We start from the raw sequence: 11,297 nt of genomic DNA on the forward strand, positions 1-11,297 counted from the left end.
GATAATCCTCATCGAGATACATCAAATGGTTATTAAATGTTTGAAATCGGTTCAGGCGTTTTTGAGCAAACGTCGATGAAAGTTCTAATTTTGACAAATGCCAAAAAGACCATACTAATTTTTGCAAAAATTTGACGAATTTTTAAAGCTTAACGAGTTGTCGTAGGGCCGTAATATTTTATAATGATCTAGAAGACTATGGTATCTACCGCCAAAAAAATAATCATAAAAATCGTCGAATTTTTTTTTTTAAACTTTATTACAAGAAAACGGCCCGGCCGATCTCTACCAAAAACTAATCAGCACGATTCCCAATCAATATCTTTCGATCGGTTTTTGAATTTTCAAAATCGATTCAGAATTGCGGGCTAAAACGTAGACGAATTTTTTTTTACTTTTCTGCGATTTATAAAGAAACGGTTCGGCCGATCGTAGCGCAAACGATAATCGAATGCCTTTTAAATTTTTGAAATCGGTTCAGCCGTTTCTGAGAAAATGTCGATTTACGGCAAAAATTCTGTTCACATACACGCACACACACATACTTTTTCCAAATTTGGTCTCATTCGATTCAGAATGGCTTGAAACGTCGAGAAAACATAAAATTAGCGAATCGGATTTTTTGATGAAAACATAAACTTCTCCTTCGGGAAGTTAACAAGCAAGAGATTTTAGGGAGAGCGGTGGTTTGACAACAAATTACAAAATATCACGTGGGGAAGGTAAGGGTATAGTAAAATATTACGTGTATGTATGTTTTACCTGAATATCTTTCAAACATTTACAAAAATAATACAAAAATTTTACAATATTATCTCGTAACTAAAAACACACGTAATGTTTGATGAGGGAGATGGGGTAATTTTGAGAATCACCGTGTATTACCAAAGGGGAGGGAGTGTCCAAAAATCCTTAAAAAATCGATCACGTGATTAATGGACGCCTCCTTATCTATGTCTAACTTCTCGTAGGGATGCCGTAGAGTAATGGGGTAAGTTATATGGTAATTGTTCAAAAATTGCAAATGATAATTTTTGCATATCTTCACGTTTCAGTGGTTTCTGAACATTTTGACATATCTTAGAAAAAGTGGATGTATGTGTGTATGTTTTGTGTATCTACAATTCTTTGTCGACGATTTCGGACGCACGGATTTCAAAAAACATTCGATTCGATGGGGAGACGTGTTGATTAGTTTTTGACAAAGGCTGATTTAGCAGCTTCAGAGATTTAGTGCAAAAAATGACGGTTTTTAAGAGATCAACCGATTTGAATGATTCAAAAAACATTCGATTCGTATTGATGGGAAAATGTGCTGGTTATTTTTTCGCAAAGGCAGGTCTCGTAGATATGGAGCAAAAAGTGGTGAAATGACATTTTTAGAGAAGGTGGAGTATCCGATTCGAATGATTCAAAAAACATTTTGCTTATAAAATTTTGCAATATAAAAAAAAATGTTGTAATTTTACAAAAGTTAGATACAAAATATACAATTCGAACGTCATTTTTGAATTTTAACCCTTTCCAGTCGGATGCCGTCGCTCCGACGGCAAAATACATATGAGTCTCGCAATTTGTGAGTGGAAAAGGGTTAATTTTTTTAAATTCAAAACAAAAGTAGTTCTGTTCAGAACATACGTGGTCTATATTTAAACTATGCTAATGATTTTTTTGTAGCTAATCTACTTTTTTGGCCTATAATATTTTAGGATTCGGTAAGGTCATGAAATTTGGCAATGTGCAATTTGAAATGAAATTTTCTAGAAATGACCTGGTAGGTCTTTACCGAAATCTAATCAGCGCGATTCTGAACTAAAATCTTTCAAAAAGTTCTTGAATTTTGAAAATATTTTCAGAAAAAAGATAGAGCTATTTAGATAGATAACTAGATAAATAGAGAGATAAAAAGATTTGGATTGAAGATAAAGAATGTGATAGAGGGAGCATCATAAAAGTAAATGGTATTGCACTTATCTGCTAATAATGAAAAAACGGTTCGGACATTTGTCTTGAAGGCACGTCGAGAAAACAAAATTAGCAAATCGAATTTTCTGGCAAAAACATAAACTTATCCTTCAAGAAGTTAATGATGAGCATCAACTTTTATAATCGTCTCTTTAATCTCCCTCCAGATAATCGTCCCAATGCAAGAAATGTTCTGTCGTCAAATGGGTGGTCACCTGAGGCGTGTAGAGGCTGCCCCAGGACCCAAAGATGCAACAGGACCACCTTTAGCTTGGGGAGTGGCATACGATCGAACACCCTGGATTTACACTGGTGGATGGGGTGGACATTTTCTTAAAGGTATTCCTATCATAAACAATCAATAAACCAGATCAGTTATTAAACTGATTTATCCCTCTTCCAGGTCTCGAGCCTGGCACAGGTGGTGCCATCAACCCCATGTCTGATACTCAGACTTATTTTGTGTACGAGAACCAAAGGTGGAATCCTCTCAGTGGATTTACAGCAAAGGGGTTACCTACTGATAGATATATGTGGAGTGATGTTACCGGAAAGTTAAAACGATCGAAGGAGCATACCAGATTACCATCTGTCCGATGGCAATGGGTCAGTAATAATAGATTATTGAACTTTTTTTAATAGTTAATGTTATGGTTAAGTTATTTTATTGGTTGTCAAAGTGGTTTGTGTCTTGGACCCCTTTTACCTGTGCCATGGACTCTTTATTTAACCGATATCAATTTTTTGTGATGGATCTTTATAATTCCTGTTTGTTGACGTGGGCCCTTTGAAAGTTGTCATGGATTCCTGGGGATTCACATGAACCACTTTGAGAATCACCAAATAACTTATCTGGTATAAAATATAATGCTTCGGGTACCTCAGTGCGTTTGTGTTAATAAAAGTAGGAAGGGGTAGGAATAGGAATAGAAATTGGTTTTTAGTGAACTCGTGTTATATCTTAAAAAACAATAAAAAGTAAAAAAGAGAGAGAAAAAGGTAGAATGAAAGAGGGAAGAAAGACTTGGAAACAATAGATGGTAATAGATGGGGATAGATACATTGAAATAGACATAGAGTTGGCGATAGATAGATAGAGATAGCTAAAGAGATATAATATGGATAGAGATACATAGATAAATATATAGATAAATACGTCAACGAGGCACTCGAAGACACTGGAGTTTTTTTGATTGGAGGAAGAAAAATAAAGTCCGCTGATGATCTAGTGATGATATCGAAAAACCAAACCGAACAGACTCAAAATATGATGTCTACAAAACATGATGAGCAGAATCGTCGAAGTGGGTGGAAGTTACGGAATGGAAATCAACGTCGACAAGTCGAAAGTGAGGAGAATCACGAAACAAGATGAGCTCCTGAGGATAGCGGTAGGAAATCTAGAATAGGATGTCGTGAATCATTTCAAATACCTTGAAAGCATCCTGACCAGAGACAGATACTGCACCAGAGAGATCAGAACAAGAATTGCAAGCGCCAAGGCGGCATTCGCGAAGAAGAGAACGCTACTGACGAACAAACTGAGTCTCGACTTGCGGAAGAGATTAATAAAGTGCTATGTCTGGAGCGTAGCTCTGTATGGATCAGAAACATGGACTCTAAAAACGGACGTCAAGAACTACTTGGTGAGTTTTGAAATGAGTGTGGAGGAGATAAAGTGGACATTACGAATGAAGAAGTCCTGAGAAGAGTGGGCGAAGAAAGGACTCCACTGAGCACAGTCCTGAAAAGAAAAGAAAACTGAATCGGATCCGTCCTGCAAAAAGAGTGCTTCCTGCACGACGTCGTCGAAGGTAAAGTATAAGGACTGAAAGCAATGGGAAGAGGAAGAATGCAGATGATTGACGACTTACGCAAGAAGAGAAAATTCAGGGAACTGAAAGCCAAAGCACAGGATCATGAAGCATGGAAGCAGAAGTTTGGAAAGGAAAATACAAGAAAAAAGAGGAGGGAAATCATTTATCTGTGGTGGACCTGCCTTCAGGCAGACTACCATTTATTATTTACTATTATAGATAGAGAAAAAGAGTTAAATAGATATAGTTAGAGAAAGGGATTGAGGGAGCGCCATAGATAAAGATCAATATTGTTTAAAGTTTTGTTAAAAAATGAAATAAAACAAAGTCAAAGCCAACTTATAACATTTTAAATTGTTACAATAAATCTCTGCGAATCGGAAATATAGACTTTCACAGAAGGTACTCTACTGATGAGCAACCTAAATAGAAAGTTGGACAAGAAACCTATAAAATAAACTTCACATGTGACAAGAATCATAAACAATAATCAAAAAACTACTGGCTCACTAATGTTGACGAAAAGCTACATTTTCAACGTGGTTTTCTACAGAGTAGAGACATGGACTATGAAAAAAGAATACTACTGACGTTCAAACTGAGGAAGAAGCATACAAAATACTCTCTGCGAATCAGATACATGGACTCTGAGAAAAGGAACTTTGCTGACGAACAAACTCAGTCTGGATTTGTGGTAGAAGCTGATGAAGACCATTAGGCGTAATCGAGAGGATTCACGAAACATTTGGAGATAAGCCAAATTCTTTCTGTTTTAAATCACAAACGTGACTGTTTCCTTGAAGCGAATTGACTTATTACTTTTTTTTGCTCTTTCAGCTTAAGTTTACATTACACTTTAGGTACTAATCAATTTCTTATCAAGGTGTCAGATTGGCTCGTGGACCATCAATGGAGTGGTTGCTCTGACGGGACAACTCTTGAAATGCTAACATCTGGTGGAGGAGGCGTAGATTCTGCAGGATGGCGTTACGCTCCTGATTTTCCAGCCAGGAGGTAATAAAGGAAATATTTCTGGCTTAATTTTTCCCTGTTTCCGTCTCTCTATTTGTCTATTTCCGTCTCTATTCTCTATCCAGTATTCTCTAACAAAAATTGTAAATTAGCATTAAGAAAGTTTATCAATAAGAAAATAAATTTGTAATTAACAAACATATGATTTTATTTTAATAATTATATTTTCCTCTAGGTATCATCCTCAAAAATCCTTTGCTGACTGTGTAAGACGTAGAAGGTGGTGTAGAAGAGCAAGACTTGTATCTGCAAGTGGCCCCTGGAGGGAGCTCGGTGGAAGTGGTGAAGTCAAAGTGTTAGACGTAACAATCAGAGTGAGTACCAGAAAGTTATGATTGTATTGAATTTGATGTTACAATTTTTTGTTTTGCTCCAGGTTAATAAAAAGGATGACTCGATACACATCTGGGCTGTGTCCGCAAATGGTCATGCTTTGTACAGGAGAGGGGTCACTAGGAGCACCCCAGGGGTAATTGAAATATTGATATTGTTTTAAAGCTTTTTAAAGTTTTTATTTAAAATTTAATCAAACTGTTTTCGTCATATATTTTTCTGTTTAATCTGTGATTTATTTTATTTATGTATTGAACCTAGTTGAAGTGAAACTTCTAATGTGATTTGCAACAAGTTTGCATTAAACGTTGAACGTTCTAGCGTTGTTAAATATGTTATCTGCACGTTTTCACACTTGCCACTTTATTTTTTTCTTTATTTTCAAGTATAACTTTAACTTCCATTTTTGTACATAAGATAATATTGTTTTTTGTATTTTACAATTTTATAATTGCAATATTATTAAACTTCCTGTAGATTAAAGTAATGGGCATATAATCGAAAATGAAGTTTTTTACATTTCTTCGCGTTTCAAAGGTTTCTGAACATTTTGGCTTACCTCAGAAAATATTGATGTGTGTGTGCGTGTGTGTTTTGTGTGTATGCATTTTTTAGTCCACGTTTTCGGGCGCACGGATCAACAGATTTGAATGGTTCAAAAAACATTCGATTCCTATTGATAGGGAGATGTGCTGATTAGTTTTTGGCAAAGGCAGGTTCAGCCTTTACAGAGATACGGAGCAAAAGATTTTCATTGCAATTTTTTTTTAATTCACAAAAAAAAATTTTTAATATCGAAATTAATTCAGATTTTCAAAATTGTAATTTGATACGGGAAGTTCCAGCAATTTAACTCAAGGCACGATGCCATACACCACTAGTTTTATTTATGCATTGAACCTATTTGAGTGAAACTCTTAAAGGGATTTGCAACAAGGTTGCATTAAACGTTTAACGCTCTTGGGAAGTAGAAAGAATAATACACAATTCCAGTAGAGTGTGAGTTCTTTTTTATTTATTTTTGATAATAATAAATTTATGTTCTTATCTAACTTTGTTGTTAATATCTTTTTTGCAAGTTTTTATATTTTTTCAACGCCACTTTATTTTCTTCTTCCTTTTCAAATATAACTTTAACTTATATTTTTGAATATTGTGATAATAATAATTTTTATTCTGCAATTTTGTAATGACAATATTATTTTTTTTAAGTCTTTCTCTCATTCATCTATCTACCTTTTTTCACTTCATTCATTTATCTATTTATATCTTTAATTATTCGCTATCTTCATTTCTGGCTAGTTATCAATTCTTATATCTTTTTATATATTTATCTTTCTCCCTTTATTTTAATTTATCTACCTTGCCTTTTTATCTCTTTTTTTCTATGTATCTGTATGTCGTAAATATTTCTATCTCCTCTCCCTTTTTCTCTATTTCCGTATCCATCTCTCTTTTTCTATACCTCCGCATCTATCTATTTATCTCTATCCTTTCCTTTCTCTTTCTCTATTTTTCTCTCTGTCTATGTATTTATTTCTGTTTTATTATTTTCTCTACCTCCGTCCCTATTTTTTACTATTTTCGTGTCTCTTTTTCTCTATTTCCGTGTCTCTTTTTCTCTATTTCCGTGTCTCTTTTTCTTTATTTCCGTCTCTCTTTTTCTCTATTTCCGTCTCTTTTTTCTCTATTTTCGTCACTTTTTTCTCTACTTCCGTCTCTCTTTTTCCGTCTCTATTCTTTATCCATTTATCTACCTTTCTCGCTCTTTTTCACTTTCTCTGAATATCTAGGGAATCTAGAGCTCTTTCTCTTTACATCTTCTCACTGAATATCTATTTTTCATTTTTCAACAAATGTTCCATTTACGTGTACGACGCTACACGAGCATTTTTAATTTTTTATTGTTTTTTTTTTTAAAGAAACAACAATATCCAAATATTTATTCCTAGCCTTGTCTATTTTCATTCACGTTTTACAAAGTTTCACTTCTTCCACGCGCAAAATTACAATTTTATTAAATTTTCCTCTTCAGGGTACCTCGTGGGAGCATGTTGTAAGCGAGCAGCCACTCTGCGCCATTACTTGTGACACCAAATTAGCCGTATGGGCTGCTGGTACTGATGGATGTGTTTATCGAAGACAGGGTGCTGACACAATAAATCCTTTAGGTGAAAAAGATGAAACTAATACTTGATGATAAAACTAGCTCTTGAAAATAAATATAATACTAATGATAAATGTGGTTATCAATTAATTATCATTTATAGGCAGTACTTGGCAAGCACTAGAACCCCCAAAGGGATCTCATGTCAAATCCTTAAGTGCAGGAGCTCCATGGTGTATTTGGGCTTTGGATGCTCGGGGTGGACTTTTTGTTCGTTATGGAATCAGTAGATATCAAAATCAAGCAGGGAATGAATGGAGATCAGTGTCTGTGCATGAGTTGGAAGATAACTCCAAAGGTGGAATTATATTATTTGGAAATCGCTTGGTTTCTGACAAAGAACGGTCGGATCGTTCCTTAGTAAATCATTTGAAAATTTGTTTTACAACCAAAATTTGTGCAAAATTTGTCCAAATCAAATAATCTGCAATAGTTTCTTATAATATGTAAACTGTTCATCAACTTGATATACTTATAACTTATAAATCCTTCATAAATTAACCCTTTCTACTCGCGAAAGCGGCTGCATCCGAGTGCAGAGGGTTAATTTATTGATTTTTTATTGAATTATCGGGAAATTCATTCAACTTGCCTTAACTGCCTTAATGTGATTAAAAATGTTGTGATTAATGTATAAAATTTTACAATATGAATTAATGAGATAATTTAATTTTTTTGTTTTTAGACAATGGTGCAACTCCAGTAGGATTCCGTAGTGTCAGTGTGGGAGCTGAGCACGACGTGTGGGGTGTCATAGGTGCTGGGGTGCTCTGCAGACGAGTTGGAGTCTCCATAGAGAATCCTGCAGGGACCGGATGGAATGTAGGAGCTGCTGTAAGTATTATAAAAATAGTATATGTAATAGGTCCTCAGCGTAGTAGGAGCAAAACTGGGAACATTTTCAAATTAGGAATTTGAACCAGAAAACAATTTATTTATATTTTTATGAAGAAATTGATTTCTAGTGAACTATTTGTTTGTTTTTATAAGATTATATAATAAAATTTAAAAAGATGCTTGTTTAAATTCGTACAAGTGACGAAAGTTTTTTTTTTTTTTTGACGGAATTATAACCTTTACTAGAATAAAAAAAACATATCCAGTGTGCAAGAGAGAGAGAGAGAGAGAGAGATAGTGATAAATAGATCGATATATGGGAAATATAGAGAAAAGAAAGAGCAAGACATAGATATAGATGGAGAGAAAAAGGATGATAGAGAATAGGTGATAGAAAGAGATATAAATAGGCGGAGAAGAGGGGGTAAATTGGAAAGAGAAAGAAATAGAGATATATAGAAGGGATATAGAGAGCAAAAGAAAATTGATAGATAGGGAAAGATAGAGATAGATATAAAGAGAATGGAGACAAAGAAAAATATACAAACGTAGGGGTAGATAGAAAAAGAGTGAAGTACATAGATTTATAGTTTATGTGATATTTTTCAGGGAAATTGGCAGCATGTGTGCGCAAGAGGACTCAAATAATAGTAAGGAGAAACGGGTAATATTTCATGTAAGATATAATTGTATCTTATTATTTTGATTATATTTTTTGTATTTTATTCGTATATATATATATATATATATATATATATATAATTTATTTGATCCCTTGAAATCTGGTTATTCATACTTGGTCGATTATTATGGCAGTTTGTTTTCTATTAATTACAATTATTATAAAATTATATAAATCCAAACCATTTTTTAATTCAGCCCATTTTATATAAAAACAATTTTTTTATTGTCTTATATACATATAATTTATGTATAGAGTGCTCAACAAACTGAATACTTTTCTGCTGCCATTGAATTAAATTAGTATTATAGCTTTATGAATTATTATCTAAATATATTTTAGTTGAATAAATCAAATATACAGGTTGTCCCATACCAGAAACGTTTGACCATAACTGTCCTGAAAAAATTTAGGGAAAAAAATTATCTCGCGTTGTTTGGAAATCATGAGCTTTTTTAAGTTCAACTCAAAGTGAAAGCTCAAAGAGCTTTAGTGAAATTATGACCATCATTTAGTTAATGTGTTTAACTTATATTAATTTTGCTCATTTAAACTTCATAAATGAGAAGAGATATCAAAGCACGTAGGTGCCGTGTCGCAGTCTAATTGATAAACATTGGTACGGAACCCATAGCAATAAAAACAAAATTTATACTTATTAATAAAATCTATAAAACATCTGATAATTTGATGTGCATATGTCTAATGATCATTTTTGATCCCCAAATGATATATTTTTTAACTTTTTTTATTATATCTCCGAAACCGTTAGACCTGCCTTTCCAAAAATGCAATCAATCCTTCATTTTGTCAATACAAAAAAAATGTTTTGGAATCATTCAAATCGGGCGCTTCCTTATCTCAAAAGCTTTTGCACTTTTTATTATTTTTGGCACTTTTTGCTCCGTATCTTTGAAACGGCTGGACCTGCCTTATTCAAAAACTAATCACCACGTCTCCTTATCAATCCGAATCGAATGTTTTTTAAATTATTCAAATTGGTTGATTCATGCGCCCGAAATCGTGGACGAAAAATTATATCCAAACATGCATGCATACACACACACATTCATTTTTTCTAATGTATGCCAAAATGTTCAGAAACCTTTGAAACGTAAAGAAATGCAGAAATTTTTATTTTCGATTTTTTGCGATTACTATTACTTATCCTACGGGAAATTAATAACACAATTACCTCAAATTTTCAAGAATTAAATTTTTTTTGCTCAACTATGAATTTAATTTTTTTGAAATCGGTCGACTTTAAAAGACCTTCCTTTAAAAAAATGTAATTATATATTATATAATTTTAGTATTAATTGTACTTAAAAGCTTACATTTTTCTAAAATTGTTCAGTACAATTAGGGTCAATACTATCAGTTTCTGCTTGAAGTTAAGTTCTGGGACACCCTGTATATACTTTTATATCTTAACAAAGTCTAAAACTAATAATAAGTTATTGACTGTGAAAACAATTCCATTAAGCTATTTCAATTACAATATAATTATAATTGAATTATTTGCATGCCATAAATATTAACAAATTAAGTCACAAATTCATGGATGATACATGTTTTATTGATAATTAATTAAGATTTTAATTACTTGATCAGCATCAATATTTTTATTATAATATTTATATGCACAAAGTACAATTTGTGCCTCGTTTACAATTGCTGGTCATTTATGTAATGAATAATGTTTTCGAGTGCATATGTATTTTAAGACTTTAGTTTTTTTTGGCTCGTGATAGTTTAAAATCATTTAAAAAGCATTTAATATAATTTGGTAAGACTTCAAATTTATAATTAAGCTTTTGAAACACTATATACAATGTTGTGAATTCCTAGTAATCGCCGAGCGGCAGTGGCAATATAAAATCCACGTAGGTTCCACATATATGTCACAGCGCTGAAGACAAGCTTGTGGATTTCAGATTGCTACCACCGCTCAGATCACATCGTGTTTACTGAGTTGTATTTTATTATAAATATTCCAATATATACAATAAGTCATGTTTGTACAAGGTAAATTCTTTGTTTATAATAATAATATATATATTTTAAACTGTACTTGTATGTTTATATACATAGTTAGTATTTGTGGTACAGATTTTGAAGAGATTATTATTATCTATCTATCCTAATTACATAATTATTTTAGTTTGGCAAAAACAAAGGCTTTATCACAAAATATATTTTATTTGTAATATAAAAATAAAATATAGAACATGGTAAGCATTCGTTAACAGTTGTCATGTACATAATATAATTTATAATAACATTGCACACACACACGCACACACACACACACACACATATATATATATATATATATATATATATGTATAATTTCCATATTTATTTTAAAATGTCATTTTCAACATGTCATGAAATTAATCCAAAGTCGAACATTTTTTCAAGTGAAACTTCTAATGCGCGCTACAGTGTGTGTAATGTCTTT

At 32.8% G+C, this 11,297-nt stretch overlaps 1 protein-coding gene across 1 annotated transcript in view; it reads left to right on the forward strand.

Annotated features, from left to right (window-relative positions):
• Nucleotides 1–10,741, forward strand: part of LOC113391314 (tectonin beta-propeller repeat-containing protein-like) — a 38,982-nt gene extending 28,241 nt beyond the window's left edge. Inside the window, 10 exon segments of the mRNA XM_026627258.1 lie at nucleotides 2,133–2,304; nucleotides 2,369–2,571; nucleotides 4,666–4,796; nucleotides 4,990–5,128; nucleotides 5,191–5,283; nucleotides 7,183–7,318; nucleotides 7,418–7,612; nucleotides 8,000–8,148; nucleotides 8,761–8,815; nucleotides 10,685–10,741. Of these exon segments, the coding sequence (XP_026483043.1) occupies nucleotides 2,133–2,304; nucleotides 2,369–2,571; nucleotides 4,666–4,796; nucleotides 4,990–5,128; nucleotides 5,191–5,283; nucleotides 7,183–7,318; nucleotides 7,418–7,612; nucleotides 8,000–8,148; nucleotides 8,761–8,799 (1,257 nt within the window). The 3' untranslated portion in view covers nucleotides 8,800–8,815; nucleotides 10,685–10,741.
• Nucleotides 10,742–11,297: the final 556 nt, after the last annotated feature.

The sequence above is a fragment of the Ctenocephalides felis genome, unplaced genomic scaffold (assembly GCF_003426905.1).
Source record: "Ctenocephalides felis isolate EL2017-DRISC unplaced genomic scaffold, ASM342690v1 CF-g0.4_SCAFFOLD_00845, whole genome shotgun sequence".
NCBI classification, from domain to species: domain Eukaryota; kingdom Metazoa; phylum Arthropoda; class Insecta; order Siphonaptera; family Pulicidae; genus Ctenocephalides; species Ctenocephalides felis.